At 31.5% G+C, this 17872-nt stretch overlaps 1 protein-coding gene across 1 annotated transcript; it reads left to right on the forward strand.

The window, feature by feature from the left end:
• Positions 1–2095: 2095 nt before the first annotated feature.
• Positions 2096–3455, forward strand: LOC124420755 (kinesin-like protein KIF14). The gene is made up of 3 exons (XM_046954830.1): positions 2096–2738; positions 2793–2979; positions 3044–3455. The coding sequence occupies exons 1-3, from the start codon at positions 2152–2154 to the stop codon at positions 3434–3436; spliced, it is 1167 nt and encodes a 388-aa protein (XP_046810786.1). The 5' UTR covers positions 2096–2151; the 3' UTR covers positions 3437–3455.
• The last annotated feature ends 14417 nt before the right edge of the window (positions 3456–17872 follow it).

The following is a 17872-nucleotide window of genomic DNA, read 5'->3' on the forward strand; positions in this document are numbered from 1 at the left end:
TTTTTATTTTTATTGCTTTTATGGTAGCAAAGCACACTGGGTATAGCAGCATTTTTTAAACAATTAGATTTATTAAATCCAAATGTTAGTTCTTGCACTGTACGCCAGGTGGATAAGGCAAAAAGTTTTAATTGAGGTTAAATAAATTTCAAATCATAATGTCAGAGGCAAAGTGAAACAAATTTATTTCCTTAAAAATTACTTTGGTTTTGTTCTATTAATACAATAATAATAAATCGAAATTGCATTTACTACTTATAGCTATAGAAATGCCATTTTTGCACTGAAATAAACTTTTCTTTGACCTTGTATTAGCTTATACAGTGTATTTTCAGATAATGAAATTTAATTTCAGCCTCTAAAGATAGTTATTTCCTTTAAATAAAATAAATCCAAAATAAATCCATTGATTAAAAAAATCCCCTATTAATAAATTTTTAAATTCAGTACTATTTCTCCGTAAGCTAGTGGAACATGTCAAGGAAATGAATATGAGAATGTGATGTTAATGTGTCATTAAATGAGGCTGAGGTACTATTGTTATCTATATATAGATTTTCATTTCAACAGTTTTTATAATTTTTTTTGAAAATCTGAAATTTAAGCAACACATAATTATGAACAAGCAGTTATTCGCTAACCATAAAAAAATGCATCAAAGTTTCTCGTGCGCTGAAAACGCTATGTTTTTCTTTTAAGAAAAACTGATAAAGCTCATCTTACAATAAATAAATAAATTAAAATCCTCATAATTTTTAATCTATCAGAAATAATGGTATAGTTAATGATTGCAACTATTGTATTAGTTCACCACATTAAAAATTTCTACTTAGTTTTATAAAAAAAATTGTTTTGTGAAGAGGTAGAAAAATCTCTTAAAAATGTATTTAAACTATTTGATTAAATTTTATTTTATTTATGAGATATTTTTTCCTCTCCCTCCTCATTATTACAATTTATACAGTAATCGTTATATTCGAGACCCATTCTGCTGGCGTGATTGCCAATAGTACAGATGATGCTCATCTCTCTCGGAGGGATCAGAGGTGGAGTTGCTAACCGTGCCTTCTATCGATTGCACGGTATGTGATTAGATCCATCACATACCTCACCCAATAGTGAAATGACAGACTTGAGCATCAACGCTGCACAAGTCATTAGTTTTTCGTGACCCTTGATTCATCCAGGTTGATTGCATTGAGAATGAGTGCCTGGGCTCTCTTTGAGAACTTGCCGTCAACATCGCTTCGATCAATGACGGATCGAATGAAACTATCTTTGGCAACCTCACTGAAAGAGTGCGTCATTGACTTCTGCACTTGTTTTGGACGTTTCATCTCTGACTGCTGACTTACAGAAGCTGCTTCCTCCTCAGAATGTTGCCGTTTAGGCGCCGCTTCCGCTTTCACTTCGACGGGGAGGAGTATTGTAGTTTTCAGCGATCTTAACACATTGAAGGGAAGCTGATTGCTCCTTAGTGAGTTCCCTGGTGGTTTGTACCCGAGGAGCTCAATAATCCCGAAAGCGGAACGCCTCGTAGTTGCCGGCCTTTTGGAAGGTTTTTTGTTCCGCGGTGCTTCCTGTTAACGTGGTCATATCTTGCTAATTTTTTCTGAACACTTCCATAAGTTTATTGCCCCTCTTATGGTTTACAACTCAACTCAGTTGAATTGAAATTGAAACGACTCAACTTTTTTTGGTATTATGAATCACAACCAATTTGTTACAACTGTGTCTGATAAGTAGTAATTTTTCCAAAAAAGTTGTAATAAATTTCAACTTTAGATTTTAAGTTGTTATCGATAATACCAAATAGCAAAATTTCAACTAATAAAGAGTTGAGTTGTAAACCATAATAGGGGCATATGTTTAAGTCTAGAGGAAGAGAACTTCTGTAAAGTTACCAAATTTTATGTTTGGGACACAAGTATACATGTGGTAGGACTCTATTTCCATATTCGGAATCATTACACAAAATAACACTGAAATTGGTGAAAATTATTTATTTGAAAAATATATTGATTTTATATTGTCTATAAATCATTTTGAGTTCTTGGAAAGTGCATTTTATAATAAGCAAATGTACATAAATACAAATCTTTTTATTTAATTTATTTTCAGGAAAATCTTGGAGGTAATTCAAAAACAGTTATGTTGGCAACAATATCTCCCGCAAGTATACATGTAGATGAAACACTGGCTACTCTAAGATATGCTTGCCAAGCTCGACGCATAGTAAACAGAGTGAAAGTAAATGAATCTGAACATGATAAAGTAATTAGAGAATTAAAATCTGAAGTTGAGAGGTTAAAATCGTTGCACTATGAATACGAACGCCAGAAGCGGCTTTCTATTAGTACAAACGCAACTCCAAGAACAATTATAATTGAGACTTCAAATATAAATGAAACTGAAATTGAGAATCTAAGAGAACAGCTTTCAGAAAGAGAGAAAGAACTTCAGCTAGCACAAAAATCATGGATGGAACGTTTGAAAGAAGCTGACGATTTAAGAAAATCTGGTCTACATTTACTTAAGCGAAAAGGGCTTGCAATAGAGCTAGATAAAGAGCAGAAACATGCTTGTCTGATCAATTTAACAGAAGATCCAATGCTAACTGAAACTCTTTTTTATATAATACCAAATGGGTGTGTAAAAATTGGGCGAACAAGATCTACCTTAAGTGGTACAAAACCAGATATAATTCTTGATGGACCACTCGTAGCTCACAATCATTGGTAATAATGAAAAAATTGGTAATGTTTTTAATGCTTAAAATCTTTATATTTCAGTATAATTGAAAATATAAATGGCGAACTTTATGTTACCCCAGAAAACAAAGATTTTGAAACCTATTTAAATGGAGAATTAGTCAAAAGTAAGAAACAAATTTTTCATGGAGATCGCTTAGTAATTGGAGGGTCTCATTTTTTCCGAGTTTCTAATCCTTTTTGTTCTCAGAAAGAGAAGAAAAAGAAAGTGGGTTGTATTCACTATTCAAAAACTTACTTCTCCTAATTATAAGTTTTATATTTTTTTGTAGATGGCTGACTTTTATCAGGCCTATCAGGAGGTACTCGAAACTCAAGAAGAAAAGTTACGTCTTGAATTGGAAGAGGAGAAGCGAATCGCATTGTCTGACATTGAAACGAACCGTATTGAGCATGAAAGAGATGTTAAAGAACGCATGGATAAAATTGAATTAGAGCAACTAATGTTGAAATGCAACAAGGAAATTCTGGAATCGGAGAAAAAAATAATTGATGAAAAGAAAAATAATATAAAAACCATGGAATCCGACATACTCTTAATCAACCCTGCGAAAATGAATGAATCTAAACTGTTTGACGAAATTAATAATATTATGCAACAACCAAGTCAAGGAAGCTTGCACAAAGTTCAACTAATGGTAAGAATTATTATTAGATTATTTTGAAATATACGTACTCACAGACATGGACAAAAAAAGGTGTGTGAATTGCTTTTTTTATAAAATATGATATAAATCGCAAAATTTACTTCATTATGGAATTTTTTGCATTTTTCAATTTGGAAAACATTCATATCTTACATTAAAAATAAGATTCGCACTTGCGAAAAGCTATTTCGTGAAAAATTCAGAGATTTTTTTAATTTTTCAGCTTGAATAAAAAAATGAAAGCTTTTGTGAGGAAAATGTGTTATTAAGTAAAATTATACTCATTAAGAATATATTTCACATTAAACTTTGATGGAAATCTTTGGTGTAGAGAGGATGGACAACTTGTTGTTAAGCTCCGCACAGTCGCTCAGCACAGTCGAATATTTTTGGAAATAAATTTTTGAAATAAATCTGGCATTTCTAAACGGCTGGTCCGATCGGGATAAAATTTGGCGTAAGCCAAGGAGCCAAGGAGTATTCGAGTTTAAGTTTTGAAGATGAACCCCGCAGATGCCCCAGGGACGGCGCTGTGGCGGCTCAAAGTAGGGCACCTACGACATGTCAAATTTTTAAACTCGTGCAATTTTTATGTTTTTCATCCAAATACAAAGATTTTTATATTTTCTGAAAGCTAAACATACTACTTATCTCTTATAATATCCGAGTTATAGGCATTTAAAAATTTAGTGATACAAAATTTACCATACCTTGGTCCGCCTTTTTTTTGAATACCGGGCGTAATTTTGGGACCAAATGAACTCAATTTTTTTTCCTGTTAGTTAAACAACAAAATAATCCAATAATATACAAAAAAATTTCAGATCAATATCATTTACAGATCCAAAAATATACGTTTTTTAATTTAAAAATTCAAAAAATTTTAGATTTTTGTCGTTTTTTTGCCAAAAATGTGTCTTTACTCATTTATTAATAAAATAAAATTTTCTTTAAGAACATATAACAATTTTATAGTTTTCTAAAAGGTATCTTTACGCAGAACGCTTTGGCGTAAAAAACTTGTCTTATTTTTTGAAAATGTTGCCACTGTGTCGTTACGAATATGACCTATTTTTTTTTATCAAAACTTCAACTTTGGGCGACATGTTCTAAAATCCCAAAGCTGGGATCAGAAAACTGAAAGCAGTTTTAGAAACCTCAATATGATTTCTATTTACTCCAAAAGTATTTTACCAGCCCTGAAAGAAATTCATTATTTCTTTTTTTCTTATTTGAAAAGACAAATTTAACAAGCGTTGAAAATTTCATTGAGTTTTGTTCATAAATAAAGATTTTGTCATATATTACATATTTGTTTAATTTCTAAAACTATGATTTATATCAAAATTTTAATAGGGTCGCAGATAGCTACAACAATTTAGTCCATATTTATCCCTTAATATCATTTTTTGTTAGATAAAAAATTTCAAGCCAATATCTCAATTACATTCAAAAATATGTTCATTTAAACCTGTGTCCTTTAATTTCATCTTTTTCATATTTTAGTATTAAGTATGACAGAACATACATTTGGTGTTGAATAAAATATTTGGACAATTTTTAAAATTATTTAGTTAGTTATTAAAGACTAAAACATTGTATATACAATAAAAATTATAATTTTATTATGAGCCACGCACAACAACACCTAAATCACCCCACACAAACCACCTTCCCGCCCACCGAAATATAAAACACAATTTAATACAATATCATCAGTTAGTATAATAGCTTTTTTTATTTGAACTGTTTATCTTAAACATAATACAATTAATTCTTACAACCTACTTATATAGTTAATTCCTAACACTACTTATTTTCTATAAAATAATCTGTCATATCGGTATACATATCCAGAAGGTAATATAAGTCCTTTAAATCTTCCTTGTTTTGAGATGATAGAGTTTAATAACAAATCCATGTTTTCGCATAGTTGAAAGAACAGGATCAGAAGATAGAAGTAAACTATTAAAAATATATTCATTCTGTGATTGCCTTGGGGCATTTTCTTGAGCTGAATAGTTGAACATGCTTAAAATCTCAATTCCTCGCTTCCTGGGCTTCTTCTGTTAAAGATGACTACCCGTCGCGAAGGTTTAAGTGAACATATTTTTTGAATGTAATTGAGATATTGGCTTGAAATTTTTTGTAAAGGGTTGAGAATTTCCATATCTTACTAAAAAATGATACTAAGGGATAAATATGGTTGTTGTAGCTATCTGCGACCCTATTAAAATTTTGATATAAATCATAGTTTTACAAATTAAACAAATATGTAATATAAGACAAAATCTTTATTTATGAACAAAACTCAATGAAATTTTCAACGCTTGTTAAATTTGTCATTTCAAATAAGAAAATGAAAAAAAAAACTGGAAAGGTCAAAGGGCATCCCGCAATTCCCAAAAATAGGAATGAAAATCCCAAAAATGGGATTTTTCCTTTTTTGCCCGTAGGGTCCACATTTCTTTCAGGGCTGGGAAAATACTTTTGGAGTAAATAGAAATCATATTGAGGTTTCCAAAACTGCTTTCAATTTTCTGATCCCAGCTTTGGGATTTTAGAACATGTCGCCCAAAGTTGAAGTTTTAATAAAAAATAGGTTATATTCGGAAGGATGCAGTGGCAATATTTAAAAAAAAATAGGACAAGTTTTTTACGCCAAAGCGTTCTGCGTAAAGATGTAGATATGTTCTTTTGGCAAAAAAACGACAAAAATCTAAAATTTTTTTAATTTTTAAATTGAAAAACGTATATTTTTTGATCTGTAAATGATATTGATCTGAAATTTTTTGTATATTATTGGAAAAAATTGACCATTTGGTCCAAAATTACGCCCGGTATTCAAAAAAAAGGCGGACCATGGTATGGTAAATTTTGTATCACAAAATTTTTAAATGCCTATAACTCGGATATTATAAGAGATAAGTAGTATGTCCAAGCATGTTTTTTCAAGATCTTGTCGAGCGCTTTGTATTTGGATGAAAAACAAAAAAATGGCACGAGTTTAAAAATTTGAAATGTCGTAGGTACCCTACTTTGAGCCGCCACAGCGCCGTCCCAGGTGCATCTGCGGGGTTCATTGGCTACGCTCACGCCATTTTATCCCGATCGGATCAGCCGTTTACAAATGCCAGATTTATTTCCAAAAAATTTCGATTCTGCCGCACTGTGCACCGGCAACAAGAAAAATCTAAAATTATTATCATCTGCAGAAGTTTTCTTATCATCCTAAAGGGCAAAATATCCTTCTCAAGAACGAAAATAAAATAAGTTTCTTGGTAACAATAAAAAAATTAACGAAAGAGACAAAAATAAAGTAGTTCTTTCTGAAATTAAAAAAAATATATTAAAAACAAGTAAGAGTGTTATATTCGGCCATGCCGAATCTTTATATATATGTATGTAGAATTTTACTGATGTACTCACATTTTTGGGTCAGTAATAAGTCTTAAAGTCATTTTGAGAAGGGGACATTGGTAAGGTCAATTATAAATCCATTTTCATTAAATTTATGAAAATGATTTTATTTCCTATAAAACTTTTTTATGTCGAATTTTATTGCTTTATATATGTTATGAGCAGATATGAGCATAAATTTAAGTTCTCATTAAACATGTTTGTGTTGAATTTCACCGCTATTGATACATCTCTTAGCGATAAAGTTATTTTCTGAAGGGGGCATTATAATAGGGATAGGAGAAAACGTGAACCGATATTCTTACTTTCAATAAGGATCGATCCTTATAAAATTTGATAGGGAGATTTTGGCTTGCACGAAACTTGTGTATGTAGAATTTTGTAGTAATGAGCGTTGAATTCGTTGTCCTTTATATGGGGGGTAGGGTCAATTATTGACCGATCCTTATAAAATTCTACGAAGAGATTTATGTCCTCATAAAACATGTTTGTGCCGAATTGTACCGCTATTGATGCATCTGTTAGTCAATTATGGGCGATAAAGTCATTTTCTGAAGGGGACTTTGTATGGGGGGTAGGGTCAATTATTGACCGATCCTTATAAAATTATACGAAGAAATTTATGTTCCCGTAGAACATGTTTGTACCGAATTTCATTGCTATTGATGCTTCTCTTAGCCAGTTATGGGCGATAAAGTCATTTTCTGAAGGGAACTTTATATGGGGGGTAGGGTCAATTATGGACCAATCCTTATAAAATTCTACGAAGAGATTTATGTCACCATAAAACATGTTTGTTCCGAATTACACCGCTATTGATGCTTCTGTTAGTCAGTTGTGAGCGATAAAGTCATTTTCTGAAGGGGACTTTATATGCGGGGTAGGGTCAATTATTGACCGATCCTTATAAAATTCTATGAAAACATTAACGTCCCCATAAAACATGTTTGTGCCGAATTATACCGCTATTGATGCTTTTGTTAGTAAGTTATGGGTGATAATGTCATTTTCTAAGGGGGGCCTTATATGGGGGCCTTATATGGGGGCTAGGCGAAATCGTGGACCAATATTGCCCATTTTCAATACCAAACGAACTGAGTCAACTATAAGTAACTGTGCAAAATTTCAGCTCGCTAGCTACTTCTGTTTGGACTCTATCGTGTTTTCAACAGACAGACAGACAGACAGACAGACAGACAGACAGACGGACGGACATGGCTAGATCGTCTTAGAATCTAATAAGGACCCAGAATATATATACTTTTATGGGTCTTAGACGAATATTTCAATGTGTTACAAACGGAATGACAAAAACAATATACCCCCCATCTTTTTTGATGGTGGGTATAAAAAACGATATACACATCAGAAAAACCAAATACATCTACACACACGTGTACATCTTTTTGTAATATACAGTGTTGTTGTTGCTTATTTAACAAAGCATGAAAAAATGACATTTATTGATGAAATTGCATCTACTCACCTGCCGTCGTTTCTCTGACAGTACCTCCAACGTTGGATCTGATGAAACTGGTTGAAGAGGTATAAAAAATAAGTGAATAGTAGATGACAACTCCCACCATGAAGCTTGGGGTATCACAAACTCCAAACGCAGGGAACAATCCTTCATGGGTTTTATAAATGCTAATAAATAGTTTATCAATGAAATGTAGGATTGAAGAATTTCGTACTAGCACTTATTTTACACCATCGGTACATAAGGTACAACATACAACTAGGACCACCAGCAAAGACGATTGAGTTTCTGAATAAGTCTAAAACCAATAAAATAAAACCAATTATTAAAAAAAACCGTTCTATCCTATGAACACTTTTCAAGGTCGAAATAATGAGGATATAGAAACGTTCAGAAGGGTAGTACTGTAAAAGCATTCAGTAGTAGGTATTTTGATGTATTTAAAATTAACATCTATGATTTAAAAAAAATACAGTGGTACCGCTGATACAATGTAAGAAGGCTTTAAGAAGTTGTGAGTTGGTTGTACGAAAGAAAAAAATGTTTTGATATTTTTGCAAATGCTTTACGTACAAAATTATTCTATTTTACTCTTTAGCCGGAGGTCCACACTACGCGTTTTCGCGTCAAAGCATTACGCGCTTTTTATACCTACTTCGCGTTCTACGCTTCAAGTTGCAGGAGACTCTTTTTATACCCTTCACCTTCGTGAGAAGGGCATATATAAGTTTGTCATTCCGTTTGTAATTTCTATAATATAATTTTCCGGCCCTATAAAGTATATATATATATATTCTGGATCCTTATAGATAGCGGAGTCGATTAAGCCATGTCCGTCTGTCTGACTGACTGTCGAGAGTTTTAACGTGAGCACCTGCCGTGTCGGCCTTATCTCACGGTGGTCTTTTTCATCCACTGGGTAGACTTGAGAACGGTCTACCATCGCCCCTTTGTCCAGCCATATCGGAACCTTAAAATACCGCGTTTTTAAAGCTGTGAAAATAATTATACCGATCTTTCCAATTAGCCATTTTCTTAAAATATATTATGCAACAAATTATATACCAAAACAAATGGCAACTATAATGCAATAAAAAGATATATAAACGACTGCTATAACATGAAAACTATAAAAGATATTTGCAACCATATCGGAGCCTTAAATTACCGCATTTCCAAACCAGTACCAATAAATATACCGATCTATCCAATTTTTGTAAAAATTCATTATGCCAAAAATTGTACACCAAAACAAAGTGCAACTGTATTGCTTTAAAATGATGCATAAACGATTGTCCTGGAACCTTAGATTACTGAGTTTTGTTAAACATAGAACAATAATTCTACCGATCTATCAAATTCACCAATTTGTAAAAACACACATTATGCTACAAATGATATACCATATTAAAGTACAATCATAATGCTTTAAAATGATGCCTAAATGGCTGTCATAGCGTGAAAACTGTCAATGTTATTTGTAGCCATATCGGAACCTCAAAATACCGCGTTTTTAGAGCTGTGAAAATAATTATACCGACCTATCCAATTAGCCATTTTCTAAAAATATATTATGCAATAAATTATATACCAAAACAAATGGCAACTATAATGCAATAAAAAGATATATAAACCACTGCTGTAACATGAAAACTATAAAAGATTTTTGCAACCATATCGGAGCTTTAAATTACCGCATTTCCAAACCTGTACCAATAAATATACCGATCTATCCAATTTTTGTAAAAATTCATTATGCCACAAATTGTACACCAAAACAAAGTGCAACTGTAATGCTTTAAAATGATGCATAAACGATTGTTATGGCATAAAAACTGTCAAAGTCATTTGCAACCATATCGGAACCTCAAATCAAAGCGTTTTTAAACATAGAACAACAATTCTACCGATCCTTCAAATTGACCATTTTTTAGACGAACACATTATGCTACAAATGATATACCATATTAAAGTACAATCATAATGCTTTAAAATGATGCCTTAATGATTGTCATAGCGTCAAAACTGCCAATGTTATTTGCAGCCATATTGGAACCTTAAAATACCGCGTTTTTAAAGCTGTGAAAATAATTCTACCGATCTATCCAATTAGCCATTTTCTTAAAATATATTATGCAACAAATTATATACCAAAACAAATGGCAACTATAATGCAATAAGAAGATATATAAACGACTGCTATAATATGAAAACTATAAAAGATATTTGCAACCATAACGGAACCTTGAATTACCGCATTTCCAAACCTGTACCAATAAATATACCGATCTATCCAATTTTTGTAAAAATTCATTATGCCACAAATTGTACACCAAAACAAAGTGCAACTGTAATGCTTTAAAATGATGCGTAAACGATTGTTATGGCATAAAAACTGTCAAAGTTATTTGCAACCATATCGGAATCTCAAATCAAAGCGTTTTTAAACATAGAACAACAATTCTACCGATCCTTCAAATTGACCATTTTTTAGACGAACACATTATGCCACAAATGTTATACCAAATTAAAGGGCAATCATAATACTTTAAAATGATGCATAAATGACTGTCATAGCGTGAAAACTGTCAATGTTATTTGCACCCATATCGGAACTCTAAAATGCCGCGTTTTAAAAGCTGTGAAAATAATTCTACCGATTTATCCAATTAGCTATTTTCTAAAAATATATTATGCAATAAATTATATACCAAAACAAATGACAACTATAATGCAATAAAAAGATATATAAACGACTGCTATAACATAAAAACTATAAAAGATATTTCCAACCATATCGGAACCTCAAATCACAGCGTTTTTAAACATAGAACAACAATTCTACCGATTCTTCAAATTGACCATTTGTTAGACGAACACATTATGCCACAAATAATATACCAAATTAAAGTGCAATCATAATGCTTTAAAATGATGCATAAGTGACAGTCATAGCATGAAAACTGCCAATGTTATTTGCAGCCATATCGGAACCTCAAATCACAGCGTTTTTAAACATAGAACAACAATTCTACCGATCCTTCAAATTGACAATTTTTTAGACGAACACATTATGCCACAAGTGATATACCAAATTAAAGTGCTATCATAATGCTTTAAAATGATGCATAAATGACTGTCATAGCATGAAAACTGTCAAAGTTATTCACAACCATATCGGAACTTCAAATTACCGCCTTTTTAAGCCTGGAAAAATAATTCTACCGATCTATCCAATTGGCCATTTTTTAAAAATACATTATGCAATAAATTGTACACCAAAACAAAGTGCAACTGTTTTAAAATGATGCATAAACGATTGTCCTGGCATGATAACTGTCAAAGTAATTTGCAACCATATCGGAACCTCAGATTACTGCGTTTGTTATACATAGAACAATAATTCTACCGATCTATCAAATTGAATAAATTCTAAAAATACACATTATGCTACAAATGATATACAATATTAAAGTGCAATCATAATGCTTTAAAATAATGCATAAATGACAGTCATAGCATGAAAACTGCCAATGTTATTTGCAGCCATATCGGAACCTTAAAATACCGCCTTTTTAAACCTGGGAAAATAATTCTGCCGATCTATCCGACTGGCCATTTTCTAAAAATACATTATGCAATAAATTATATACCAAAACAAACAGCAATTTTAAGGCTTTAAAATGATGTATAAACGACTGTCCTAGCACGAAAACTGCCAAAGTTAATTGCAACCATATGGGAACTTCAGATTACTGCGTTTATTATACCTAGAACAATAATTGTACCGATCTTTCAAATTTAATAATTTCTAAAAATACACAATGTGCTACAAATGATATACCATATTAAAGTGCAATCATAATGCTTTAAAATGATGCCTAAATGACTGTCATAGCGTGAAAACTGTCAATGTTATTTGGAGCCATATCGGAACCTTAAAATACCGCGTTTTTAAAGCTGTGAAAATAATAATACTGATCTATCCAATTAGACATTTTCTAAAAATATATTATGCAATAAATTATATACCAAAACAAATGGCAATTTTAATGCTTTAAAATGGTGCATAAACGACTGTCCTAGCACGAAAACTGCCAAAGTTAATTGCAACCATATCGGAACCCCAGATTACTGCGTTTATTAAACATAGAACAATAATTCTACCGATCTATCAAATTGACCAATTTGTAAAAACACACATTATGCTACAAATGATATACCATATTAAATGACAATTATAATGCTTTAAAATGATGCCTAAATGACTGTCATAGCGTGAAAACTGTCAATGTTATTTGCAGCCATATCGGAACCTCAGATTACTGCGTTTATTAAACATAGAACAATAATTCTACCGATCTATCAAATTGACCAATTTGTAAAAACACACATTATGCTACAAATGATATTCCATATTAAAGTGCAATCATAATGCTTTAAAATGATGCATAAATGACAGTCATAGAATGAAAACTGCCAATGTTATTTGCAGCCATATCGGAACCTCAAATCACAGTGTTTTTAAGCATAGAACAACAATTCTACCGATCCTTCAAATTGACCATTTTTTAGACGAACACATTATGCCACAAATAATATACCAAATTAAAGTGCAATCATAATGCTTTAAAATGATGCATAAGTGACAGTCATAGCATGAAAACTGCCAATGTTATTTGCAGCCATATCGGAACCTCAAATCACAGTGTTTTTAAGCATAGAACAACAATTCTACCGATCCTTCAAATTGACCATTTTTTAGACGAACACATTATGCCACAAATAATATACCAAATTAAAGTGCTATCATAATGCTTTAAAATGATGCATAAATGACTGTCATAGCATGAAAACTGTCAAAGTTATTCACAACCATATCGGAACTTCAAATTACCGCCTTTTTAAGCCTGGAAAAATAATTCTACCGATCTATCCAATTGGCCATTTTTTAAAAATACATTATGCAATAAATTGTACACCAAAACAAAGTGCAACTGTAATACTTTAAAATGATGCATAAACGATTGTCCTGGCATGATAACTGTCAAAGTTATTTGCAACCATATCGGAACCTCAGATTACTGCGTTTGTTATACATAGAACAATAATTCTACCGATCTATCAAATTGAATAAATTCTAAAAATACACATTATGCTACAAATGATATACAATATTAAAGTGCAATCATAATGCTTTAAAATGATGCATAAATGACAGTCATAGCATGAAAACTGCCAATGTTATTTGCAGCCATATCGGAACCTTAAAATACCGCCTTTTTAAACCTGGGAAAATAATTCTACCGATCTATCCGACTGGCCATTTTCTAAAAATACATTATGCAATAAATTATATACCAAAACAAACAGAAATTTTAAGGCTTTAAAATGGTGTATAAACGACTGTCCTAGCACGAAAACTGCCAAAGTTAATTGCAACCATATGGGAACTTCAGATTACTGCGTTTATTATACCTAGAACAATAATTGTACCGATTTTTTAAATTGAATAATTTCTAAAAATACACAATGTGCTACAAATGATATACCATATTAAAGTGCAATCATAATGCTTTAAAATGATGCCTAAATGACTGTCATAGCGTGAAAACTGTAAATGTTATTTGGAGCCATATCGGAACCTTAAAATACCGCGTTTTTAAAGCTGTGAAAATAATAATACTGATCTATCCAATTAGACATTTTCTAAAAATATATTATGCAACAAATTATATACCAAAACAAATAGCAACTATAATGCTTTAAAATGGTCCATAAACGACTGTCCTAGCACGAAAACTGCCAAAGTTAATTGCAACCATATCGGAACCTCAGATTACTGCGTTAATTAAACATAGAACAATAATTCTACCGATCTATCAAATTGACCAATTTGTAAAAACACACATTATGCTACAAATGATATACCAAATTAAAGTGCAATCATAATGCTTTAAAATGATGCATAAATGACTGTCATAGCAAGAAAACTGTCAAAGTTATTACCAACTATATCGGAACTTCAAATTACCGCCTTTTTAAACCTGGAAAAATAATTCTACCGATATATCCAAATGGCCATTTTCTAAAAATATATTCTGCAACAAAAAATATAGCAAAACAAACGGCAATTTTAATGCTTTAAAATGGTGTACGACTGTCCTAGCACGAAAACTGCCAAAGTTAATTGCAACCATATCGGAACCTCAGATTACTGCATTTGTTATACATAGAACAATAATTCTACCGATCTATCAAATTGAATAAATTCTAAAAATACACATTATGCTACAAATGATATACCATATTGAAGTGCAATCATAATGCTTTAAAATGATGCCTAAATGACTGTCATACCGTGAAAATTGCCAATGTTATTTGCAGCCATATCGGAACCTTAAAATACCGCGTTTTTAAAGCTGTGAAAATAATTATACCGACCTATCCAATTAGGCATTTTCTAAAAATATATTATGCAACAAATTATATACCAAAACAAATGGCAATTTTAATGCTTTAAAATGGTGCACGAAAACTGCCAAAGTTAATTGCGACCATATCGGAACCTCAGATTACTGCGTTAATTAAACATAGAACAATAATTCTACCGATCTATCAAATTGACCAATTTGTAAAAACACACATTATGCTACAAATGATATACCATATTAAAGTGCAATCATAATGCTTTAAAATGATGCCTAAATGACTGTCATAGCATGAAAACTGTCAAAGTTATTCACAACCATATCGGAACTTCAAATTACCGCCTTTTTAAACCTGGGAAAATAATTCTACCGATCTATCCAACTGGCCATTTTCTAAAAATACATTATGCAATAAATTATATACCAAAACAAATGGCAATTTTAATGCTTTAAAATGGTGCATAAACGACTGTCCTAGCACGAAAACTGCCAAAGTTAATTGCAACCATATCGGAACCTCAGATTACTGCGTTTGTTAAACATAGAACAATAATTCTACCGATCTATCAAATTGACCATTTTTTAGACGAACACATTATGCCACAAATGATACACCAAATTAAAGTGCAATCATAATGCTTTAAAATGATGCCTAAATGACTGTCATAGCGTGAAAACTGTCAATGTTATTTGCAGCCATATCGGAACCTCAAATCAAAGCGTTTTTAAACATAGAACAACAATTCTACCGATCCTTCAAATGGACCATTTTTTAGACGAACACATTATGCCACAAATGATACACCAAATTAAAGTGCAATCATAATGCTTTAAAATGATGCATAAATGACTGTCATAGCATGAAAGCTGTCAAAGTTATTCACAACCATATCGGAACTTTAAATTACCGCCTTTTTAAACCTGGGAAAATAATTCTACCGATCTATCCAATTGGCCATTTTCTAAAAATACATTATGCAATAAATTATATACCAAAACAAATGGCAATTTTAATGCTTTAAAATGGTGCATAAACGACTGTCCTAGAACGAAAACTGCCAAAGTTAATTGCAACCATATGGGAACCTCAGATTACTGCGTTTATTATACATAGAACAATAATTATACCGATGTATCAAATTGAATAATTTCTAAAAATAAACATTATGCTACAAATGATATACCATATTGAAGTGCAATCATAATGCTTTAAAATAATGCATAAATGACTGTAATAGCGTGAAAACTGTCAGTGTTATTTGCAGCCATATCGGAACCTTAAAATACCAAATTTTTAAAGCTGTGAAAATAATTATACCGATCTAGCCAATTAGCCATTTTCTAAAAATATATTATGCAACAAATTATATACCAAAACAAATGGCAACTATAATGCAATAAAAAGATATATAAATGATGCATAAATGACAGTTATAGCATGAAAACTGTCAAAGTTATTCACAACCATATCGGAACTTCAAATTACCGCCTTTTTAAACCTGGGAAAATAATTCTACCGATCTATCCAACTGGCCATTTTCTAAAAATACATTATGCAATAAATGATATACCAAAACAAATGGCAATTTTAATGCTTTAAAATGGTTCATAAACGACTGTCCTAGCACGAAAACTGCCAAAGTTAATTACAACCATATCGGAACCTAAGATTACTGCGTTTATTAAACATAGAACAATAATTCTACCGATCTATCAAATTGACCAATTTGTAAAAACACACATTATGCTACAAATGATATACCATATTAAAGTGCAATCATAATGCTTTAAAATGATGCATAAATGACTGTAATAGCGCGAAAACTGTCAATGTTATTTGCTGCCATATCGGAACCTTAAAATACCGCGTTTTTAAAGCTGTGAAAATAATTCTACCGATCTATCCAATTAGCCATTTTCTAAAAATATATTATGAAATAAATTATATACCAAAACAAACGGCAATTTTAATGCTTTAAAATGGTGCATAAACGACTGTCCTAGCACGAAAACTGCCAAAGTTAATTGCAACCATATGGGAACCTCAGATTACTGCGTTTATTATACATAGAACAATAATTATACCGATCTATCAAATTGAATAATTTCTAAAAATACACATTATGCTACAAATGATATACCATATTGAAGTGCAATCATAATGCTTTAAAATGATTCATAAATGACTGTCATAGCGTGAAAATTCTCAATGTTATTTGCTGTAATAATAATTTGAATCAAATAAAAAAAAATAAAGCTGTAAGTTTAGTGGTTTCTTTTTTATAAACATATATGTATGTTAAGAATTTTTCGATCTCACTCCTTATAGAGAATTTAATTTCCTACATTTAGGTTGTTGAATGTTTAGTTGTTTTCAAGATGTAATGCATTATTTTTCCATGCAGACATTTTCAAATCTTAATATTTTAACTCCAATACAGATAATACATTATTAATTTCTGTTACATCCCTCATTACAACATTACTCTCTGGCATTGAGGCAGTGTCCGACCATACAAAATTTTATATGGCGTCATAGGTCACAACAATAAATATAATTTGGATAAAAAAGTCGACATAATAACGGAATGAAAACAAGTAAGAGTGCTATATTCGGCTGTGCCGAATCTTATTTACCCTTCACCATAATGTATTTTATACATATTAGATTTATAAATTTTTTCCCGACTACATTAATATTAAACCAAAAGCAAAATAAAATGAACAACAACGGTAAACGAAATAAAAAACAAAATACACAAGACAATTAAACCAACAGATATCTAAACATACATACCGAAAAACACAGAAAAACACAAAATAAACAACGCAATAAAACCAACCTACATCCAAATATACAAACAGAATTCACAAAAACAAAATACACAACTCAATGACGCCAACAGCATCCAAACATAAACAAGTAAGAGTGTTATATTCGGCCATGCCGAATCTTATATACCCACCATCAAATCATTCATGTTTATGTAGAATTTTACTGATGTAATCACATTTTTGAGTCAGTAATAAGTCTTAAAATCATTTTCAGAAGGGGACCTTGGTAGGTTCAATTATGGACCCATTCTCATTAAATTCAAGAAAATGATTTTAGTTCCTATAAAA

This window comes from Lucilia cuprina, chromosome 6, assembly GCF_022045245.1.
Source record: "Lucilia cuprina isolate Lc7/37 chromosome 6, ASM2204524v1, whole genome shotgun sequence".
Taxonomy (NCBI): Eukaryota; Metazoa; Arthropoda; class Insecta; order Diptera; family Calliphoridae; genus Lucilia; species Lucilia cuprina.

Excerpts from the sequence above, each read along its gene's own strand:
- LOC124420755 (XM_046954830.1), top strand. The coding sequence starts at position 2,152 with ATGTTGGCAACAATATCTCCCGCAAGTATACATGTAGATGAAACACTG. Across the intron at positions 2,739-2,792 it reads CTCGTAGCTCACAATCATTG|TATAATTGAAAATATAAATG; the intron begins GTAATAATGAAA and ends TTTATATTTCAG. Across the intron at positions 2,980-3,043 it reads AGAAAGAGAAGAAAAAGAAA|ATGGCTGACTTTTATCAGGC; the intron begins GTGGGTTGTATT and ends ATTTTTTTGTAG.